Source organism: Notolepis coatsorum (assembly GCF_963971535.1).
Source record: "Notolepis coatsorum genome assembly, chromosome: 4".
Lineage (NCBI taxonomy): Eukaryota > Metazoa > Chordata > Actinopteri > Aulopiformes > Paralepididae > Notolepis > Notolepis coatsorum.
The window spans coordinates 24,263,786-24,289,046 of record NC_140168.1 but is presented as its reverse complement, the minus strand read 5'-3'; the positions used below and the strand labels follow the sequence as shown (position 1 = coordinate 24,289,046).

Here is a 25,261-nt window from a genome sequence, read left to right as displayed (position 1 = left end):
GTCGTCCGCAGTAATACACATTGGCCGTATTATGGGGAGGGAAAACTGAAGGGTGGGGATCGAACGTTGTGAACAAGCGACTCCTACAAGTCGGTTGGTGCGCCTGCGCAGTAGAATCAGGAAGTGTCGGGGGCAGCGTGAGCCTCCCACGCGTTACTCCTCGACACTGAGAGATCGAGCTGCGCAGGTGAAAAAATGCGACTGCTGTTACCTCAAGTACCGGAGGGGGCTATGTATGACTTAGTCCACATTGCAGCCGCCTTGTGGGAGGCAAGAAACAGCGTTCGTGACAGGGGAGGGTTGAATTGGATGATACGAAATTGGGATGGGAGAAAATATAGAAAATGGGAGAAAAAGTGGATCAAAAAAAAGTTATGATTAGCGCCCCAGATGGCTTTAAATACCTGGACCTCCCCTCCAGTCCTCGTCGGGTCGTTCTGTATGCTGGTTCTTTGTTCTGGACTCTTTATCCTTTTCTGTGTTCAGTGTTCATGGAGTCCTGGACGTTACCATCACCTGCCGCGTCTCCGGCGTGAGATGAGGTGCCAGCCATCACCACCTGTCGCCGTTTGCCTGGAGTGGGACACCGTCTACGCTCTCTAATCCTCTACGGGAGGTTTTCCAGTGTCCCACTCCAGACCTCAAGCCGGCGCGCATCGCTTCCTATACCACGGGAGGATGCGTCTCTCCAAGCCGGCGCGCTCCTACTCCAGACGCCCAAGCCGGCGCGCTCCCACTCCAGACCCCAAGCCGGCGCACATCGCTTTCTATACCACGGGAGGATGCGTCTCGCCAAGCCGGCGCGCTCCTACTCCAGACGGCCAAGCCGGCGCGCATCGCTTCCTATACCACGGGAGGATGCGTCTCTTCAAGCCGGCGCGCTCCTACTCCAGACGCCCAAGCCGGCGCGCTCCCACTCCAGACCTCAAGCCGGCGCGCATCGCTTCCTATACCACGGGAGGATGCGTCTCTCCAAGCCGGCGCGCTCCTACTCCAGACGCCCAAGCCGGCGCGCATCGCTTCCTATACCACGGGAGGATGCGTCTCTTCAAGCCGGCGCGCTCCAACTCCAGACGCCCAAGCCGGCGCGCTCCTACTCCAGACGCCCAAGCCGGCGCGCATCGCTTCCAAGGAGGATCTCCTTGCCAGGCCTCCGCCGTCGGAACCCTGCCATCCCTGTAAGCAGCTCTGGCCCTCGCCAGAACGTGTTATAGCCAATCAAAGGCAGAGATTTTTTTTATTTTTAGAACGCACATGGCCATGGGGAAAAATACGCTAAACACACACACATACACACACACACATACACACAGACAGACAGACCTTTAAGCCACTAGCCACTGTGGCGGGTAGAATGACAGAGGTACACGCCACAAGGGAATTCTACCCGCATCTGGCGGGTGTGCAGGTGCCAATGTCAAGCCCATTTGTACCCATTCTGCAATCTGTTAAATAAAGTTTTCATTCATTCATTCATTCATTCATTCATTCATTCATTCATTCATTCATTCATTCATTCATTCATTCATTCATTCATTCATTCATTTGTCTTCTCTCTCTCTCTCTCTCTCTCTCTCTCTCTCTCTCTCTCTCTCTCTCTGTCTCTCTATCTGTCTCTCTCTCTCTCTCTCTCTCTCTCTCTCTCTCTCTCTCACACACACACACAATATATAATAAGGAAATTATCAAAATATCTTCTGAACATATCCTTTTTATTTTCTCCAACCATGTACTTTATGAATTATAGAAAAGTATTACTCATATGGTCATTATAAACTCTCATATCACCCACCACACAACACAGTCTAATTATGAATTATTAAAAACTATTACCCATATGGTAATTGTAAGGTCTCATATCACCACACAACGCAGTGTAGTTATGAATTATTAAAACCGGTGACCCATAGGGTAATTTTAAGCTCTCATATCACCACACAACACAGTGTAATTATGAATTATTAAAAAACGATTACCCATAATGGTCATTTTAGACTTCCGGTATGAGAGCAGACGGGTAACACACGTGCGATAGAGCTCCTGGTCAAATGAGTGAAAAAACGGATAAAAAAAGACCCGAAAAGTAATTAAAAAGGAAAATGCTCACGAGAAGTAAGGAAGAGACAACGATTGTGAAGGAAATAGAAATGGAGAACATACGAGAAGGAGAGAATCTGAAGAAACAGAATCCCCGAAGCGAAGCCGAGAAAAGCCAGGCGAAAGAAGGGGGAGGTACCGCTGAGGCAGACACGGGAATGCCAGGATGGGCCGTGATCATGCAGGCCGGGATACTGGAGAACATAACAGCGGCGATAAAACTGAACACGGACACGATAAGGAATGATATTGGGAAGCTACGGGAGGAATTGAGGAAGGAACAGGAGGACTTCAGAGGTGAAATGAATACAGAAATCAAAAGGGTGGAGGAGAAGATGACGGAACAGGACAGAAACGTGACCGAGTTACAGACTAGGACGGCACACGCGGAGGAATGGAACACGGAGATACACGAGGTATTAACATGTGTGATTCAGAAACAAGAACAGATGGAGACAAAGATGTCGGACATGGAGGGGAGGTCACGGAGAAATAACATCAGAATATGGGGACTGAAAGAAGGAGTCGAAGGGGAATCGGTGACCCTATATGTGGAAAAGCTTATCAAAGAACAATTGAAGGAAACGGGACTGGAAAAAATGGAAATACAGAGGGCCCACAGGGCGTTGGCTCCGAGACCACAACCGGACAGACCTCCGAGGGCGGTGATTATTAATTTTCTGAGATTCGAGGTTAAGGAATTGGTACTCAGAACCGCGTGGACCAAGAAGATTGAAATCGAAGGGAAAAGACTATCATTTGATCACGACTACTCGACAGCGGTAGCGATAACACGCAGGTCCTACGCGGGACTGAAGAAAACCCTGAAAGAAAACGGAATGAGATTCCAGTCACCCATGACCTCGCTAAGGATTCACTGGGAGGAAGGGGCGGCGATGTACGCGACGGCACGAGAAGCGGAGCGAGAGATGAGACGGCGAGGGATACGGATGACGGAGGACGGAGAAGGAAGGAGGCGGGAGGAACAGACGCGGAGCCTGCAGCAGAGATTGGAGGGAGCCCGCAGGTGGATCAGAGTGGGAGAACGAAACCGGAGGGAGGAGAGAGGAGAAGGCGGAGGTGAAACGTGACGGAGCGAGGACGGAGACGGATGAGGAGGCCAGACGGAGAGGAGGCGGGAGGAGGCGAACGGATGAGTACACGCACAAGAGATTGAAAAAACTATTCAAATAGAGACAAAGTATAGAAACTGAAATAACATATGCATAAGCACACATTCCCAGGTAGAGGCAGGATATAGAAATGAACGTAACATATACATGGACACATAATACACAAGCTGATGGAGGAAATAAATGGAAATATAACTAGGTTTGATAGGCGAGACACAGAACATACTGAAACAGATACATAGACACACGCTGTGAGTAACACAGTTGGGAGGGATTAAGGGGATAAATGGACATCACATAGAAAATAGAGGAGAGGAAAAGAAAATAATAAGGGGTACACGGGAGACACCGCACACGGATATGGGAGGAAGGAGGGACAATGAAACATATGAGCCACATTGAGAGGGACCAAGAAAAGAGGGTCTTTGATCAAAAGGAAGGACAGAGCGCTTTTGACCAGGAGCTCGAAAGCAAAAAAAAAAACAGTAAGAAAGCTGGACAAATATGACGAGCGATTGGGGGCAAGGGTTTCAAACCCCCAAGCCGTCAGGAGGGGGCCCCTCGCTAGGAGGGCAATTACCCCTCACCCACCAGCAGGGGACAGGGGGGGACACAGGGACCCCCCGAACGCCTTGGGAGCACTTTATGTAAAGTTTATGTTTTTTATTTATGTTAATCATTATATGTATTCGGTGAAGAGAGCGGAGGCTCCAACCGGAGGGGGGAATGAGTGTGACATGGGGGGGACTGACAGACGAAAGAAGAAGAAAGATGACAAGGGTTAAAGGTATAAAAATGATGTCGTTAAACGTTAATGGAATGAATAATGCGATAAAAAGGGGCAAAGTGATGTTGAAATGTAAAAAAAGTGAGATGGAAGTGATTTTTCTGCAGGAGACACATTTGGTAGCACAGGGTCATGAGAAACTGAAGAGATTTGGATATGAAAATGCATACTATAGTTCCTTTGAACAAAACCTGAGGAGAGGAGTAATCACGTTAATCAAAAACACAGTCAAATTTGAATTGATCAAGGAAGTAAGAGACAAGGAGGGAAGGTTTGTTCTGGTGAAGGGGAAAATGGAGGGCCAAATGGTTACGTTAGTAAATGTTTATGCACCCCCAGAGAGTGAGAGGGATTTATATGAGACCATTTTTGACATGATAGTGATGGAACTAGAAGGGATATTGATATGTACGGGAGATTTTAACGTAGTACTGAATCACGACCTAGACACCACGAGTACTAGAAAAGGACGGGCGCCCATCAGTAGATATATGAATATTCAGATGACGGAAATGGGAATTACAGACGTTTGGAGGGGGATGCACGCCATGGACAGGGAATACACACATTACTCACACCCACACGTGACATATGCGAGAATAGACTACTTTTTGATGACGACGGGGGACAGTTACAGGGCACGGGAGAGCAGTATAGGAGTGGCGGACATATCGGATCACAGTGCCATATATCTGACAGTAGATCTAGAAGGGAGACGGAGGAACACGATTTGGAGACTAAATGTAGGAATATTAAATAACAAAGGGGTGGTGAGTCAGATCAAGGAGGAGATAGCCAGATATAAGGAAGAAAATGACAACGGGGCGGTAGACCCGAACATTCTATGGGACACACTGAAGGTAGTGATAAGGGGGAAATTGATGGAAAAAACAGCAATGCTGAAGAAGGCCAGAACGGAGACATATCACAATCTGATAGGGAAGCTGAAGAAGATAGAGGGGAGACACCAGATATCAAAAGAACAGGAAACGCTCGGAGAAATCAAAGAAGTAAAGGCCAGGATAAATAGGGAATTATTGACGGAAATAGAAAAGAAAGCGAGGTTCATGAAACAAACATACTATGAAGGGGGACCAAAAGCGACCAGACTGTTGGCTAGGAGAATTAGAACGCAACAGAAGTTGAACACGATACACACAATAAGGGATACAAAGACTAATGAAATATTGAGGGACCCAGCTGAAATAGAGAGGACATTTAGAGAATACTATGAGAAATTATACACACAGCCAAAAGCAGCGGGAGAAGAGGAAATAGAAACATATCTGGAGAAGCTAGAGTTACCATCGATAGGGAAAGAACAGAATGAAGAATTAAATTAAATAATTACGGAACAAGAACTGGAAGATGCAATTAGTAGAGCTAAAAACAACAAGTCTCCGGGGAGCGACGGATTCCCATCGGAATTCTACAAGACATTTAGAACTGAATTAGCACCCATGTTAGGGGCGCCGTTCAGACACACGATGGAAGAGGGGAACATGCCCCCCTCGTGGAAGGAAGCCATAATCACCATGATACCGAAGGAATGGAAGGATAGGGAATTATGTAGTAGTTTCAGACCTGTGTCCATACTCAACGTAGATTACAAGATGTATACATCGATAATATCAAAAGATAGTAATATAGTAGAGGAGATACAAAAACAAGGGGGTAGCGCGGTACTGATTAGCCTAGATGCAGAAAAAGCGTTCGACAGTGTGAGCTGGACATTTTTATATAAAACATTGATGAGGTTCGGACTGAACGGGAGGGCGATGAAGATGATCAAGGCGCTATATCAAGAGCCGACAGCGAGGGTTAAGGTGAATGGCAGCTTGACGGATAGAATCAGATTAGAGAGGGCTACCAGACAGGGATGTTGTCTCTCACCGACGCTCTTCGCCGTTTTCATAGAACCACTGGCACAACTGATCAGACAGACCGAGGACATCAAGGGAGTAAGGATAAAGGGAACGGAATATAAACTAGGCCTATTTGCAGACGACGTGATAGTATACATGAGGCAACCAGAAAAGAGCTTCCCGGCACTGATGGATCTACTGAAGGAATATGGCCACTACTCAGGATACAAACTAAACGTGACAAAGACACAGACCTTAGCATGGAACTATTCTCCAACGACGGAAATTAGAGAACAGTACGGGATAAGATGGGACATGGACAAGATTAAATACTTAGGGGTGAACATCACGAGAGGGGTGGAGAAACTGTTTGAGGCAAATTATACACAGATAAATCAGAACATCAAGAGAGACCTAGAGAGATGGACAGTAATGCCCTTGGACTTCAATTCAAGAATAGAGGTCATTAAAATGAACATACTATCAAGGTTACTGTACCTATTCCAGTCACTACCGATACAAATACCACAGAATCAATTCAGGGAGTGGGACAGACTGATATCGAGGTTCATATGGGCGGGGAGAAGACCACGGGTCAGATATAAAACACTACAACTACCAAAGGAAGAGGGAGGGATGGCAGTACCCAGCCTACAAGATTATTACTATGCAGCACAACTGAGAGCAGTGACGTGCTGGTGTAACGACAGATATGAGGCAAGATGGAAAGACATTGAAAAAGAAGGGGAGGGATACAAGGTACAAGCTCTGGTGGGGGATAGGGAACTATTTAAAGAAAAAGAGGGACTATTAGATCCAATCACCAAATGCACCTTGACCATATGGAACAGAGTAGTAAAAACACACAAATTGGAGAAGCAGTCAGGGGTCCTGAGATGGGTAGCACATGACAAGAGATTCAAACCAGGGAGGTTAGACCATGGATTCAGAAGGTGGGAGAGGGGGGGGGGCAACAGCGATATGCAAAATGATAGAGAAGGGAGAAATGCAGACACTACAAAAATTAAAGGAGAAATTTGGACTAGAAAACAGGGACCACTTCAGATATCTACAGGTTAGAGACTACTACAACAAAGAAATAAGGGGGGCCAAAGACGAGGAACAGAATGGAATAATAAAGATGATAGTATGGGCATACGAAGGGGGGCAAGGAAGAGTAATATCAGCAATATACCGGGCTATAATGACCAGCAAGGGACACACGACCGATTATATAAGGGAGAAATGGGAGAGAGAACTAGAGATAGGAATAACAGGGAAGGAATGGGGGAACATATGTGAGGTACAACATTCAACAACAGGATCGAGAATATGGAAAGAATTTGGATGGAAAAACATAATCAGATTCTTTATAACCCCAGAGCTGAAGGGAAAATATGCACCAACACAAAAAGCATGCTGGAGGATGTGTGGGAAGGAGGGGGCAAATCACACGCACATATTCTGGGGATGTCAGAAGCTGAAGGGGTATTGGGAGGAGATAGGGGAAGCAATGATCAGAATATTAGGATACGGGCTACCACAAACAGGACTGGTGCTTTACTTAGGAGACCTGACACACGAGGGAATACAAGGGGGGGACAAATATTTAATAAAGATAATGTTGATAGCGGCCAGAAAAGCAATAACGAGACTGTGGTACAAGGAAGACCCACCGACAATAGCAAAATGGGTAGGAATAGTGGAAGAAATACAGGATATGGAAAGGATAACACACATGCTGAGGTTACAGGAAGAGAAATTTGGGGAAAGATGGGGAAAGTGGGAGGATAATAAAAGGAATGAGAACGACATCACAGAGGAAGAACCAAATGCAACACAAGAGAGCGAAGGGTAAAGGAGGAAAGATGTTCAAGCAGGGTCTATGAACCCATGTCACACACCTGTACTTTAGTTAATATTTTCTATTTTGTTTTTGGGATATTACAATTGCTGAATGCTTTTATACCTTATTATTTATGTCTGTTTAACGGTGTGATATTAAATATTCAGGGATGATGTGGTTTGTGTAGGGGTGAACCAAAGGCAAAGTGAAAGTTAATAAACAAGAGAAAAAAAAAGAAAGGACGAAGGAGAAGGGAAGAAAGAAGCTCAAGGAGGGTCTCTGGACCCAGATCACACATACAAACCTTAGTCAGCATTTATCGTCTTTGAGTAGGAATTACCTGTTTAAGCCTGTTTAAGGGAGATACACAATCAGCCTTTGTATCAAATACCTAGAAAACAACAGTAGGGGAACCAGACAACTAACCATGTGATACCCATGTAAATATTTATGTGCACTGTTTTTTCTTTTTGTTTTTATTGTGATGCTAGTCTCTTCATTTTTTATTATTTATTTTTTGTAAGTGCTGTCTGTCTAAATAACTGTTAATAAAAAATTTAAGTTAAAAAAAAAAAAAAAAAAATGTCATTTTAAGCTCTCATATCACCACACAACACAGTGCAATTATGAATGATTAAAAACGACTACCCATATGGTCATTTTAAGCTCTCATATCACCACACAACACAGTGTAATTATGAATTATAAAAAAATGATTACCCATAATGGTCATTTTAAGCTCTCATATCACCACACAACACAGTGCAATTATGAATGATTAAAAACGACTACCCATAATGGTCATTTTAAGCTCTCATATCACCACACAACACAGTGCAATTATGAATGATTAAAAACGACTACCCATAATGGTCATTTTAAGCTCTCATATCACCACACAACACAGTGCAATTATGAATGATTAAAAACGACTACCCATAATGGTCATTTTAAGCTCTCATATCACCACACAACACAGTGCATCATTACCAGGGGCTGCTTGACAAGTGCTGCAGACAGGGATGAAGGGAGAAGTACCAGGTCGTTTTAGCTCCACACATTGTATGTTCTTTCGTCAGTTTTAGCCCTTCTTATTTATTTTATGTTTTTTTTACTCTTTTACTAGTTCTAAGTGTTATTTTTTGTTACTCCTTAACAGCTTTAGTCTTGCTTATTTTATATTCTTTCTTTTATGTTCTTTTAAAATGTAGCGCTTTGAGATTATTATTATTATTATTATTATTATTATTATTATTATTATTATTATTATTATTATTATTATTATTATTATTATTATTATTATTATTATTATTATTATTATTATTATTATTATTATTATTATTATTATTATTATTATTATTATTATTATTATTATTATTATTATTATTATTATTATTATTATTATTATTATTATTATTATTATTATTATTATTATTATTATTATTATTATTATCATTATTATTATTATTATTATTATTACCAGGGGCTGCTTGACTGCAGACAGGGATGAAGGGAGAAGTGTCTGCCACCAGTGGAAGCAAAGGGGGTTTATAGCTCCATCCTTCTGCGAGGCCTGTGGCATGCTGAGCATACTGTAGCAGGCCTGAGCAGGAGAGCCTTCAGGAACAACATCGATGCAGCAGAAAAAGCTTCAAGGTTGCTGACAGGGAAGGATCGATGGGGATTATTAAGTATTTCATTTCATTTTATTTATTTTATTTATTTTATTTATTTCATTTTATTTATTTTATTTTATTTATTTATTTATTTTATTTTATTTATTTTATTTATTTTATTTATTTTATTTATTTTATTTATTTTATTTATTTTATTTATTTTATTTATTTTATTTATTTTATTTATTTTATTTATTTTATTTATTTTATTTATTTTATTTATTTTATTTATTTTATTTATTTTATTTATTTTATTTATTTTATTTATTTTATTTATTTTATTTATTTTATTTATTTTATTATTCTTATTTTCAATTGTTTTCTTTAACCTTTTTAGGCTACAGCTGTATCAATGTTGAGTTGATGAGATGGTGTCAGAGCCATGATGAGCTACATTTATGAGTCACAATGAACACTAAAGATAACTGTGATAATCTAGTCTCTGTGTCTGTGTGATACTCTGTTCTCAACCCTTTCACTACCACACTACAGACGGTTACCCTTCTTTATTACATGGCGTTTTCACATTCGCCGAAATGCTTGCTTGTGATTGGTCAACAGCCCCCCGACTGCGGTCATTATTTTTCAATAATGACCGCAGATTTTTCAATAATGACCGCAGAGCGCAGCTGTTCGCAATCAAGCCCACTGACACACTGTTTCAGTGCAATTAGACACTGCCGTGCCGGCGATGACAGGGGGCGGAGCGACGAGCGGCGCCAGAACACAGCGGAGCCAGAACACAGAGGCTGCCCGCGATAATAATAATCACTTTATTTGGGCTGACAGAGCCACAGAACAACTGCGATTTGTCAAATGAATTAGGTATATTGTTAGTAAGTTAGCCATGTAATAAGCGGGATAATGTATAGCCTACTCGGTCATTGTCGCAAAATAATTGACCTTCACTACGTTTAAAACACCTTGGCGCGGCGCCTCGGTATTTTAAACTCCGTGTCGGTCAATTATTTTGCGACAATGACCTCGTAGCCATACATTATCCCTTACGTATTGTCACAGTGAAAGGGTTAACCCTTTGGTTCAAGTCAAGTCAAGTCAAGAGTTTTCAAGTCAAGAGTTTTATTTGTCACGGCATATCGTGATCACTCAAACATATTATTTTTAAAGTCAATTAAAGTTAAATGATCTTGTGGAATTTAAAATGGCAAAAAGCAAAATGTCATGTACTTCCGGGAAACATTCAAGAACTGTTCTTTGATAGGGAGGGGGGTGATAATCTGAGGGGAGAACTCAATTTAAAAGTTCTTAATGTACACACTACCATGAGAAGACACTGCATCTCAATATGTGGAGTGAAACTGTGGAACAGTCTGAATGTGGTGCTAAAGCAATGTCCAAACATGAGACAATTCAAACTGATTTATAAGGAAATGATGTTCACGAGGTACAGGGATGAGGAAGGGACTTGATATTCACCGTGCCCTCCCACGCGTTACACTTCACCAATGAGAGTCCTCGCTGCCAAGTGAAAAGACGTCACTGGCTGTCGGCGCACGTCTCGGAGGAAGCGTGCAATCGACTCGGGACGCCCTTGTACCGACTCGTAGGAGAACATGCATACAGCAGCCAGGTAGGGGAGGGGGGGGGGGGGGGGGGGGGGGGGGAGGGGGGGGGGGGGGGAGGGGGGGGGGGGGGGGATTGGCACAACGACTAATTGGGACGGGGAGAAAATCAGATTTTTTTTTTTATAAAAATACAAGCATACAGTGAAATGCGGGGGGGGGGGGGTCATGCCCGTAGCGATTGTGCAATAATACAAGTAACAAGAATAGGAATGAGAATAAGACATTTGTGCAATAATACAAGTAATAAGAATAAGACATAACAGGTATAATGTACATAAAGTTTACAAAAAGCATGGTAAGACATGCTAAGGTCCTGCGATAGTGCAATACAATGTTAGCTACGGATGAGGCACTGGGTCTTATGTACACTACTGTACAATGCTATACTATACAATCTACAGTTATACTATGTGTCCTTATGCTAACTTGCTATATCCATCTATTTACTATACAAGAACCACTCCTGTTCTCTTTATTTTTTTAAAGTGACCTTTTCATTGTGTAAAGTGACCGAGTGTGAGCGTGTGCAGCATGTGTGTGTGTGTGTGTTCATGCTAAAGTGACTGTTAGTGTGTGAGCATATACAGTGTGTGTGTTATATGTGTGCTCATGTGTGCTTGTGTGTGGAGAGTTCAGTGTTCAAGACTCTGATGGCCTATGGGGGAAGAAGCTGAGCCGAAGTCTCTCTGTCCTAGTTGCTGGTGTTCGCAGGCGTTTGCCTGACCGCAGCAGCTTGAACAGTGGTAGTGAAAGGGTTAGTGACCATGACACCTTTAGAGTAGACCCATCTGGGTGACTCCTACTATTTCACACCCTCACTTTATGACAGGCCTGCAGATATGAGAAATGAAAACACAATGAAATTAGATCACATGCATCATCACTCCTTATCTATACGATTATACACTTTCCAAAGACACCTTGACATGGAACTGGAAAATGTTGTCATTGCAGACTTTGCTCATTGCTGATTGTAAAATGAAAAAGAAAGGTGTCACGGGGAGCGCATACCAATGTAGGCATGAACGCATACACAGATACACAGATACACACACACACACACACACACACACACACACACACACACACACACACACACACACACACACACACACACACACACACACACGCAGGCACGCACACACACACACACACACACACACACACACACACACACACACACACACACACACACACACACACACACACACACACACACACACACACACACACACACAGTACATGAAAGCATACGTGCACACATACAATCACACAATTAAACTGTGGATTCAATGTTTTACCGACTTTGGTCACTTATTTTCTGAGTCATCATGCACCTCAAGCCTAATAGATGGCAGGCCGAGTGTGTCTAAAGTGAACTTGATTGATCCATGTTGGGCAGTGGCGGCTCTACCACTAGGGGCGCTCGGGCGCCGCCCCCCCTCAGCTCCTACCCTGGTTATATGAGAGAACAAGAAAAATAAGTTTTTAGTTTTTTGTTTTAAAGCCCTATAAATAATATAAACATGTTTAAAATTAATAATATTTACTCATTTTAAGTATGTTTGTGTTTCCAATGCACAATATAACGTTATTATATTAAAAAATAAATACTCGTTTTCTTGAACAGGAAGTGACGTTTATTTTTTATTTTTTCGTATTTCTCGCCCGGGCTAGAAGCGATAGCGCTCTGAGTGCGCGTCACAGTTTGATCGCTGTCTCCGTCACAGCCAATCAGTGCATACGGCGTTGTGCGTTGAAATATGACTATTATGTTGGAATCCGAGCGCGATTTGAAGCGGTCTAGCCAGCAGCGTGAACTTCCGTGAAGAATTTCCATAGCCGCATTTCGCGGAGACGCTCTCTAAAGAAGACATTTACGCCATAAACCTCCTCGAGCAAGGGACAAAGAGAGTCACAGTCGGCGGAGTGATGAGATACGCAACTCCACTCGTGAGGCGAGAGGGAATGCCCACCTTTCACGCCACGAAAGAAGCTACGGAGCGGTATCTATTGAACACAGAGCGGCGCCTAGCCAAAGACCCCGCTCAAGAGAGTGTGTACCGCGCTGAGATTGAGAAGCTAATCACAGCGAGACACGTAATGAAGATTGACATTAAAGAGGCCGATCAGACGACCGAATCATGGTACGTGCCGCACCACAAGGTCCACCACAACGGCAAGGATCGCATTGTGTTTAACTGCAGCTACCAGATCGGATCCCAGAATCTGAATAAAGAGCTCTTGCCCGGCCCCACACTCGGCCCCTCTCTACTAGGCGTGCTACTACGCTTCCGCCAGGACAAGGTGGCTATCAGCGGGGATATCAAAGGGATGTTCCTGCAGGTGAGACTAGTGGAGGAGGATAAGCCCCTACTGCGGTTCCTATGGAGAGAGAGGATCGGAGATGAGCACCCAGCCATCTACCAATGGGAAGTCCTCCCCTTCGGAACCACATGCAGCCCGTGCTGTGCTACATTTGCACTGCAGAAACACGTCGCAGAGGACCCAGCAGCAGATGAAGAGGTCCGACACAGTGTGAAGAATAGTTTCTACGTGGACAACTGTTTACAAAGCGTTTCGAACCAAGAAGAAGCCGAGGCTCTCCTACTCAAGCTACGCGCCTCCCTGATCAAAGGCGGCTTTGATCTCAGGCAGTGGGCCAGCAGCGACCCGCAAGTATTGCGCAGCCTCTCCCCCGCGGACAAGGCAGCCAGTAGCGAGACCTGGATGGCGACCATCCCAGGAGAAGCCCAAGAAATGACACTAGGACTAGTCTGGCGCTTCAAAACAGACTCGCTCCACTATAGACACAAACCCCTGACCACGGAGCAGGGAAGGTCGACGGCGATACCGACCACCAGACGGAGTGTGTACAGAACACTCGCCAGACAATATGACCCGTTGGGATGTATTCTACCTTACACCACCAGGGCAAAGATGATTGTACGAGCACTATGGGACAAGGACCAGGGCTGGGACGACCCAATACCCGCACACCTTGCCTCCACATGGAGAGAGTGGGAGACGGAACTCCGCTCACTCCCAGGCGTCAACATACGCCGCAGCTACTTCCCACCCACAGTGAGGCCAGAGACATGCAAGATGGACCTACACGTCTTCAGCGACGCCTCCGAAGTAGCCTATGGATCTGTGGCCTACTTGCGTGCCCAAGAGAAGGGAGGAGAGATACACACCGCTTTCATCCTGGCTCGCTCAAGAATAGCCCCACGAAAGCAACAATCTATCCCGCGTCTAGAGCTCTGCGCAGCCCTAGCAGGAGCGCATCTAGCCACGTTAATCCAACGTGAACTCACCATCCCGGTGCAAAGAACAATCTTGTGGTCAGACTCTACGACAGTACTCACATGGATCAAGTCTGATTCATGCAGATACAAGGTCTTCGTGGGAGTCAGAGTCACAGAGATTCAAGAGTTAACAGAAGCAGCAAGCTGGCGGTATGTGGACACCAAACACAACCCAGCTGACGTCATCACCCGGGGAATGTCCCTGGATGACCTCACCCGTCACAACATCTACAGTGACGGACCAGAGTTCCTCAAGCTCCCGGAAGAAGAGTGGCCTACGCCCACCCCACGGGAGGCGAGTAAAGAGGAGGCCGAAAACAAGAAACCTATGTTCTGTGGATTGAGCACAGTCGCCTCCACAGACCCCAACATAGATGATTGCCTCACCCTACAGAGTGCGCAGCTAAAGACATTCCTGTGGCACCACCCAGAGATTCAGCCCACCACTGACATTTCAGCAGCTGACTACGAAGAAGCAGAACTTCTTCTACTACAACGAGCCCAGAGAGACTCGTTCCCCGATGAGCTAGACTGTCTACAGGGAGGAAAGCCCGTCCCATCAGACAGCAGACTGCTCCACCTGGCACCCGAGAGTGACGCCCATAATCTCATCAGAGTGGGTGGTCGTCTGCGGAGAGCCCCCGACCTACCGGATGACGTTAAGTACCCGATAGTCTTGAACAGCCGACACAAGGTCACAGAGCTGATCATAAAGAAATACGACGAGGATGTGCACCACGCAGGAGCAGAGAGAGTCTTCGCGGAGATCAGACGTCGCTATTGGATACTTCAAGGGAGAGAAGCAGTGCGACGCTTCCAGCGAACCTGTCTAGACTGCCGAAAGTGGCGCGCGCAGCCCAGCATACCCCGGATGGCTGACCTACCTCCCTGTCGCCTCCGACTCGGCGACAAGCCCTTTCACTCCACAGGCATGGACTGTTTTGGCCCGTTGTATATAAAGAAAGGAAGAGGAACCGAGAAGCGGTGGGGTATTGTATTCAAATGCATGACCACCAGAGCGATACATATCGAACTCCTTCCAACCATGAGCACAGACTCATTCCTTATGGCCTTCCGAAGATTCACATCGCGGAAAGGAAAACCGTCTACATTGTTGTCTGATCACGGGACAAACTTCAAAGGCGGAGAAAGAGAGCTGAGAGAGAGCTTCCAAGCTATGGGCCCAGAACTTAAGACCCACCTCGCTCCATCCCAGATTGACTTCCAGTTTAATCCCCCGAACGCACCCCACTTCGGTGGAACCTGGGAACGAGAAGTACGTTCTATAATGACAGCCCTGTACGCCGTGCTTGGGGCCCAGACTGTGGCGGAAGAAGTCCTAATGACAGTCCTCACGGAGATCGAGGGAGTATTGAACTCCAAGCCCCTCGGTTACGTCTCAAGTGATGTAGCAGATGTCGACCCAGTCACCCCCAACACACTCTTGATGGGGTGGCTGGACCCCGCGCTACCCCAGACAATGTACAGGCCTGAAGAAGCGAACGGCCGAAGAATGTGGAGGTACAGTCAAGTACTGGCCGACAAGTTTTGGAATAGCTTCCTACTCCACTATCTACCGTCTCTACAGACCCGCCAGAAGTGGGTAAAAGAGAGAGACAATTTGACAGAAGGAACAGTCGTCATGATTATCGACCAGTCACTACCCAGAGCTATGTGGCCGGCTGGCCGCGTAAGCAAAGTGATCACCGGTGCCGATGGCAAGGTCCGAGCAGCTGAAGTGCTCGTCCAAGGGCGGACTTACACACGACCCGTGGCGAGGCTAATAGAACTGCCAAGACTCCCAGACACTATCGATGACGACCATGACCCCATGACTTTGTGAGTTGACTGACCCTTACAGCGGACCTTGAGTGGTAGACAGTGCGGTTAATCTGTCTCTGCTTAGCTAATTAGGTGGGACTAATTAGGGGGCGGCTGTTGTGAAGGATCAGATTAAACCGAATATATATATTTATTTATGGATATATATTTAATAGTATTTGTATATCGTTTTGATATCCCTTGTATATTCTTTGTACATATACACTGAATATCCCTTTAGTCTACTACAGCCCATAATAGTTCATTCTCTCATTGGACAAGAACCTGGCGCCAGCAGACAGGCCCCTTGAGTCAAGTTCAATAGTGCCGACGAACATGTCCCAACTAGCCCCGGTTCCGCGTAGGAATACGGCTACCGAAATACGAATGGTACTATTTGTTCACCGTGCATATAAATATGGCGCAAGTAAAGTAGAACTTTCTTTTAGTCCATTAGTCCTTTACCCTCCAACCTAGTAACAGACGTGAAGCCTCACCCACGACCCACGTGTGGTGCAGTATGGCCTATTTGGCCCCAGAATAGGCATTGAGACCTCGTGTAAATTCATAGCTGAATTGTCATAGTTTGGCACCGTATTTCTATTAAGTAATAATAGTCTATTATGTATGGTGCATCGTTCGGTTAGAGTTCTAAAGTGAGCAGCACCCCCATCGTTTCCTCGCGTTATCTAGAGTCTTAACCAGGCTGGGCAGACCACGCGTGGTGCTTTCATCCGAGGAGTTCTGGGCGAGGACGAGTGGACCTGCACATTGGATTACCTACCCGGACGACTGCTGAGCCTATACGGCATGGAATATCTATTTGCTTTGGGTGCTTTGATTTGTGGAGCGGATAACAGCCAACGCCGGTGAGTGTTGGAATTACCCCCGAGAGGAGCCCAGGTGAGACGGCGCTCAACCCAGACCGAGGCCGCCTCGCTTCTCCTTCGTTGTGGACCTACAGCCTACAGCTACCGTCTACAAGAGGGCCCAAGTGTATTCATCTGTGGATCAAGATCCTGCGGGCACTGTGTTCTGTACCTGAATTCTCCCCAGGAATCGTTGGCCAGATGGGATGCAGCTGACGGCTCTCCAAACCCCCCCCCCCCTACTGACTTACAACCAGCAGGACCCCTTTAGTATCCCGCTATAATCCTTAAGTACCATCGCTATAGTTCCCTAAAGAACCAGGTTGTATACTTGCTTCCTGCGTAACCAGAGATTGGACATTCAGTGTTGATTTGCCTACGAATACTCATTTGCCTTACAAGTGCATTCAAATCATAAATGTAATTAAGTGAATGTTGTATATACCTTTTGCTATATTAAACCTTCGACTGTTATATTTGTGTGGACCTGATTTCATATGTGGGAAAGTGTTCATCATACTTAGATATCGTGTACTGTATGGCCAGAAGTTAAAGTACATCAAGCGGTAGTGGTTTAATGATACCATACTTATCAATACAGTCAGGGAATTGTACCCCTCAGTTACAAGGGCTGTCAACTAATATTCTGTATTCGAATTTATAATCGAATTGTTAAAAAAACAGACATTCGATTGTAAAAATTGATATTCGAATTGTGTGAATTGTGTTTTTTTTATATTTATTAAAATAATATTTAATATACATTTTTTTACATTAAAACAAGACAACACAATACAGTAATAATAACCACAATAAACAGGACTTCACAGGACATAGTAACAACAACAACAACAACAACAACAACAACAACAACAATAACGACAACGGAAACAACAATAATTTAAAAAAAAATCTGCCCAACAATAGATATTCGAATATCGTCGAATATCATCCTTTTTTTAGAAGGAATATTCAAATGTAATTTTTGGCCAATTTTGACAGCCCTAATGTATAGTCCCCTGTACCACCCTGTAGTACCATGTAGTACCCTCAGGCCTGGACTGGCCATCTGGCATACCGGGAATGCCCGGTGGGGCGATGCATATTTGGGCCGTTATGATTTGATAAAAAAAAATATTATATATATATATAAAAAAAAAAGAAATTGGTACTGACTGACACTGGGCTGGCCCAATCACATATCTTACTAAGCACCCCCCGCCAGTCGTGCAGGTACATGACTGAGAGGGGGGCTGGTATGACTGAGATGGGGCTGTGGTACATGACTGAGAGGGGGCTGTGGTACATGACTGAGAGGGGGCTGGTACATGACTGAGAGGGGGCTGGTACATGGCTGAGATGGGGCTGTGGTACATGACTGAGAGGGGGCTGTGGTACATGACTGAGAGGGGGCTGGTACATGGCTGAGATGGGGCTGTGGTACATGACTGAGAGGGGGCTGTGGTACATGACTGAGAGGGGGCTGTGGTACATGACTGAGAGGGGGCTGTGGTACATGAGTGAGAGGGGGCTGGTACATGGCTGAGACTGAGAGGGGGGCTGGTACATGACTGAGAGGGGGCTGGTATACATGACTGAGGGGGCTGGTACATGATTGAGAGGGGGCTGGTATACAGGACTGAGACGGGGCTGGTACATGACTGAGAGGGGGCTGGTACATGACTGAGAGGGGACTGGTATACAGGACTGAGAGGGGGCTGGTATACATGACTGAGAGGAGGCTGACTGAGAGGGGGCTGGCTGGTACATGACTGAGAGGGGTCTGGTACATGACTGAGAGGGGGCTGGTACATGACTGAGAGGGGACTGGTATACAGGACTGAGAGGGGGCTGGTATACATGACTGAGAGGAGGCTGACTGAGAGGGGGCTGGCTGGTACATGACTGAGAGGGGTCTGGTACATGACTGAGAGGGGGCTGGCTGGTACATGACTGAGAGGGGGCTGGTACAGTACATGACTGAGAGGGGGCTGGTACCATGTATTGTCATGGGTCAAACCATTAAAAAGTTAATTTCCAAAGCAGCCATTTTGGATTTTGGTCTCTCACAAATTTTCCCTGCCTTTTTTAAAGATACACCCCGGCTAAATTAGTTTATTAACCCTCCTAGATGACAAATCCATTGAGAAACGAAGTGCCACAGATGACCCAACTACTAGGTCCATATCGTATCATCATAATATTATTTAAAAAATCATTAGGATAAGGGTTCCCTTGATAAAGATGCATGAAAAGGCTGTATAATATACAACACCTGTAGCTCAACTGCAAAAACTGCTTTTTTGATTTGATTAGATTTGTATTTGGAAATTAAAAACACATCATAAAAACAAATTATCTTGACCAATTTGTATTCCCGAGGATATCACCTAAAAGCATCCATTAAAACACTTATTTCCAAGGTGGTCCTTGATGGAAGACATAAAACACAGCACATATAGCCTACTCAACTGCAAATGTTTGCTCAACTGCAAAAATGTATGCCTACTTATGTATTTGCCTACATGGAAAAACACATTCACAACAGGCATCAAAGTTTATTTTCAGCCAAGTATGGTAATAAGGTAACTATTAGGATATATATGGTATGGATTACTTACTCTTATAACTTATTACTATCTGTGGTAGCTCTAGTCTCCACCTACACAAATAGTTTTTGTGCTGTCCATTGATCATGCACCTTCACATGGTAGGCACATTAACTGTAGGTCAAACTCCCCAAACAAACAAGCACACCATTAATTTAATTGCCATATAAATCACATACAAATATCTACATCTTTGTCAGGGAATTCCAACAATTCTGGACCTGAATGTACCAGTTAATTGTAATCACCCCTCTCTCCTTATGTCTAGTCAAGCAAGGTTGTGGAGGAGAGAGACAGGGATGAACAGACTATAGACTACTTTGCCCATCCTGAGCCTGCTATGATGGAGATGTTTTTACATCACCACCCAAAACAAGATTCAGCCAAGCGTGAGTGAGTACACTGGTCCACTTGCACTGGTACACGTGTCCATGGCACTTACTACCCAGCTTTGTAGTGGTTTGGGGGAATAGTACAGTATATGGAACCGCAAGGATGGTGTACTGGTGGGTGGTGTCCGACCAATTATGATGGGTCGGTCTGGGCCAAAAATGCCAGGGCTGATTTTTGGTCCCAGTCCAGCCCTGAGTACCCTCTATTACCCTCTAGTACCATGCAGTACCATGTAATACCCTGTACTGTACAGTCCAGATCCCCTCCTGTGTGACTGGCTGCACCACTCACCTGGTGAGGTTGTTTCATGTTAAGCGGACACACCTATCCCAAACATCTCCCAGTAACTTAACCTGTAGGCCATGTTTTATAATCATAGTGATTATAGAAGGAGACTCTTACGGAAAGCGTATAGATACAATGTGCCCAAGGGGTGTAATTGTATCTACGTAGTTAATATATAGGTTGGGTTCATCCTCACGTTGTAGTACATGCATACGCTAGCTGGGTGAGTCAGTGTGTCATAACACGCCAACACGTATTGAGAATGAACTACCATTTTTCAAAAAAGAAAAAGTGTCCAAGACACTCGTCTGACAAAAAGGTTTAAAAGCCTTTATTAAGATGGCTATTTCATGGGGGAAATCCTTAACATGATAGACAATCGATGTTAAAACAGAACTGGGTTACAACCCACAAATAGCCTTCCTCAGGCCAACAAGTATTGAGTAATTTCCAATAAACTACCATTTTCCCTCCATTGTCACTAAAGGAGCAGCCCACTTTACTCACCGAGGGTATTGCAGACATTAGCCTACATTCCACCCAGGAATACTCGTAGCCCTTTTTCTGTGTTCACTCCAGAGTCCCATGCGGTTTGTCCATTTTTATCAGACCATATAAAACTCTTTATTAGCACCCTGTTAGTACCATCTAGTGCCACGTAGTACCCTGTACCATGCAGTACCATGTAGTACCATCTAATACCATGTAGTGCCCTGTAGTACCGTGTAGTACCCTGTACCATGTAGTACCATGTAATACCCTGTAGTACCATGCAGTACTCTCTATTACCCTCTAGTACCATGCAGTACCATGTAATACCCTGTACCATGAAGATACATATAAGATAAGATATTCCTTTATTGCTCCCCTTGGGGAAATTCTGTAATATTCTGTAATACTAAGCATGGGGAGAACATGCAAACCCCACACAGAAAGGCCCGGGAGATACCCCATCTGGGTATCTGGCAACCCGGCAACCTGGGACCTTCTTGCTGTGAGGCGACAGTGATAACCACTACACCACCGTGCCACCACAAGTGTTGTGTTGTTATTGTGTTGTGTTCAGTGATGCCAGTAACTAGTTACTACGTAACTAGTTACTCTAATCTGATTACGTGTTTCAGTAAATAGTAATCTAACTTGTTACTTTTTACAAGCCAGTAATCTGATTACAGTTACTTTTCCAAGTGGCTGTGCATTACTATTTAGTTACTATCTCATAATGCTGATGATAAGAGAGCCAGGGGTACAGTCAGCTAGACCGGAGATGGGACGTGCGCTCGCGTTTATAGCTGATTTTAGAATGGCTTCAAGCATGAAGTTAAATCAACTATCCAGTTTGTTTTATAGTGTACTTTGGCTACTTGAGAGAGAGTGAGAGAGTGAGAGTGAGAGAGAGAGATTCATGTTACGCGCGACTTGCGGAGTACGCAGTGAGTCCGTTGTCTCAGAATGGATTTGGTAGAGAGAGAGAGAGAGAGAGAGAGAGAGAGAGAGAGAGAGAGAGAGAGAGAGAGAGAGAGAGAGAGAGAGAGAGAGAGAGAGAGAGAGAGAGAGAGAGAGAGAGAGAGAGAGAGAGGGAGAGGGAGAGGGAGAGAGACTGGATAACGTTATCACTTACCTAATGAGACGGGTGATGAAAGACGACGACTTCGTAACCTAGTTACTTTGATAATCAAGTAATCAGTAAAGTAACTAGATTACTTTTTAAAGGAGTAATCAGTAATCAGATTATTTTTACAAGTAATCTGTGGCATCACGTGTTGTGTTGTGTTGTGTTGTGTTGTGTTGTTATTGTGTTTGCATAGTGTCAAGTTAATAGAAGCAAGAGTTGTCCATCAGGACCATAGAAACAAGATATGATTGTAATAAGCGTCTGAATCACATTGTCACTCTGGCCTGTCTTTATATACACTTGCAGCTTGTAAAGGATTTAGTTACGGAAATGTTTTTGTTCAGTCAAAACAAACTGTTAACAGCCTCAAAACATGAAACTCATATCCAGCCGCCACACATACCATGCGTGTAGGCTACAGCTCTGATCTGTTCATTTCTGCCCTAAAAAGGACAGTGAGTGACAGGACATTGGGGGTATGGGAGAGAAGGGGGATGACATGCAACAAAGGTCTTATAGGCTGCATTCCAACCCAGGATGATTACATGGTATGAGCCCTGGCTTGGTGAGCCAACAGGACACCTGGTATATCAAGACACACACACGCACACACACACACGCACACACACACACACACACACACACACACACACACACACACGCACGCACGCACGCACGCACGCACGCACGCACACACACACACACGCACGCAGGCACGCACACACACACACACACACACACACACACACACACACACACACACACACACACACACACACACACCTACACACACACACACACACACACACACACACACACACACACACACACCAGTGACTAGACTAAAGGATGTGTATAGCCAATGTGGGGTGATATGGGTCTGATGGGTGCACGACACTCAACTAACCGCCTCGGACAGTCCTTCATACCAGCGGCCATCAGGCTCCACAACTGCTGCCAGACATCCAACTAGAACCAATAGGAACCTAAAAAGGACAATAACACTACCTTATGCATACTGCACCTCATGTGAATACTGTGATACTGTGAATACTGTATATTTCAGTTAGTTAGATAGTAAATTATATTGACTTATTTGTTTACACTGCTTGTGTTGTTTTTACTACCTGTACCCCCCCCCCCCCCCCCCCATGCTGCTATGATGCCTGAATTTCCCCAAGGGGATCAATAAAGGAATATCTTATCTTATCTTACTATGTTTTGGTCATAGCATTCTTGGGCAATTCTTAAGAGCTGCTGTCACCATCCACCACCATGTGACCATGTGATTGCTTTGCCCGTGGGTTTGCCAGATGCACTCGGTGACGTTGCATAATATAATATTGTAATAGAATAAGTGAATTCTGTTTTAGGGTTGATTTATTGTTTAGGGCTCAGTAGGTTCTTGTGAGAAGTCATCAATGAAAACACTGTCACTATCGAGGGCCCCCATATTGATGCAGATTAGGCCACGGACCCCTGTTTCTTAATATTGCGTTGACGGGACCTCCACCCGGTGGCGTGGTGCGCCAACAATAATCTGGCCCTCAACGCCAAGAAAACCAAGGAGCTCATTGTGGACTTCAGGAAGACCAGAGGTGGCACACACGCCCCCCATCTGTATCAAAGGAGCGGAGGTCGAGTGTGTCTCCAGCTTCAGGTTTCTGGGGGTGTCCACATCTCCAAGAACTTCTCTTGGGCCCTCAACACCTCGACCGTGGTCAAGAAGGCTCACCAGTCACCAGCATCTCTTCATCCTGAGGAGACGACGGAGGAAAGTCTCCTCGGATTCTGGTGAACTTCTACCGTTGCGCCACAGAAAACACTAACTGAGAACAAGGGGGCTGATGAGGCTGGAGATCCTGTTTACTTGTACTTCCTGTTTGAATTCTCTTGACTTTCAAGGCATTCTCTTGAAAACCCTTCACCCTGGTTCCTGTGTGCGGCTGAGCTGGCCTGGGGCGTCTTCAGAGTCTGAAGTAACTGCGTCACAGTCTGGTACGGCAACATGCTCTGCTTGGGACTGGGAAACACTGCAGAGGGTGGTGAAAACCTCCCAACGCATCACCGGTACATCACTCCCAGCTATTGTGGCTGTCCAGCACGAACAAGGCATGCTGCATTGTAAGGCTTTGTGTCCACCGGGGAAATTTTTTTTTCAAGGCGGACTGCTTTGAATATGCATGCTCAGAGCGTTTCCAGAGCGCCTCGCGACTCCCGCGGCTCCGCCACTTGTTCGATTTTGATTGGTCGGGGGGAAAAAGTTACCTTGGTGAGCTCCGCCCAAAAACGCTAGCCGCCGAGAGCGCTAAAACGCGAGGCGCGGCGCTGGGAAAGGAGCGCGCCTGTCGCGTCTGTAGCATAGAAATGAATGACAGAAAGGAGCTGACAACTCATAAAACGTCCCCGGTCGACAGGACAGGATAGGACTCTTCTCACCCCAACCACAAACTGTTTGCCCTCCGTCGTCCTGGGAGACAGGAATCTTAGTTCCAGGACCAGCAGGCTAAGGAACAGCTTCTGAACTCTGCACCACGGTGACCCCCCACCCCCAGCACAGCCACCTGCCCCCCATTAGGACAGCATCTAGTGTATGAAATAGTTTAATAAATAATTAATGAAACCATTAATTCCCCATTTTCTGAGGAACCCCAAAACCCCCTCAAGAATGCCGGGGTCCCCCATGTTGAGAACAACCACTGCCTCAAACCGACTGACTGTCTCAGAAAATAATATGATCACATTATTCTCCAGCCGTAAGGGAAATACTGCAGAGATTATGTTTAAAAATAAATAAATAATACAATTAAATAATGAAACAAAAATATATAAAATGTAATAAAATATATATTGTCATAATGTACATCATTGATGTTCACACGTCCACCTGAGAACAAGACCTGAGACATGGATTGATTGTTTAAAAAAATATTAGGAATAGAGAATAAAGGATCCTAGCTGTGAGGAGTTTTCTGGGAAACGGGCCTATAAGCTTGACTTGACTTGCTTGTAGTTTTGAGTAGTTCTGAGTAGTCTGCAGAGAATTGCACTTAAACCCACAATCATTCAATGCTGATGAATCAAAAACATTGAAACGCGAGATCAGGCTTGTCTTGTGTTTTTTGTCTTGCTTTTGTCCCCCCCACTCACTCACTCACTCACTCACTCACTCACTCTGCATGGCCAGTAAAGGATGTCCTGTGACGGCTCTCAGTGGCTGTATGACTCAGGCAAGCTGCAGTGCCGTCCCCAGATGCCTCGTGGGGGGAGGGGCTCAAGCCCCCTCCCTAAAAACTACTTAGGGTGCTTTCACATTATAGTTTTGGTGGACTCGGTGCGGTTCTGGTGGTGAAGTTGCAACATTGTTGCAT

At 45.1% G+C, this 25,261-nt stretch overlaps 1 protein-coding gene across 1 annotated transcript in view; it reads right to left on the bottom strand.

Annotated features, from left to right (window-relative positions):
- macf1a (microtubule actin crosslinking factor 1a) overlaps positions 1 to 23,900 on the bottom strand; it is a gene marked incomplete at its 5' end in the record, with an annotated part of 316,154 nt that extends 292,254 nt beyond the window's left edge. Inside the window, 1 exon segment of the mRNA XM_084311883.1 lies at positions 23,819 to 23,900. Coding sequence (XP_084168009.1) covers positions 23,819 to 23,900 — 82 coding nt within the window.
- Between the last annotated feature and the right edge of the window lie 1,361 nt (positions 23,901 to 25,261).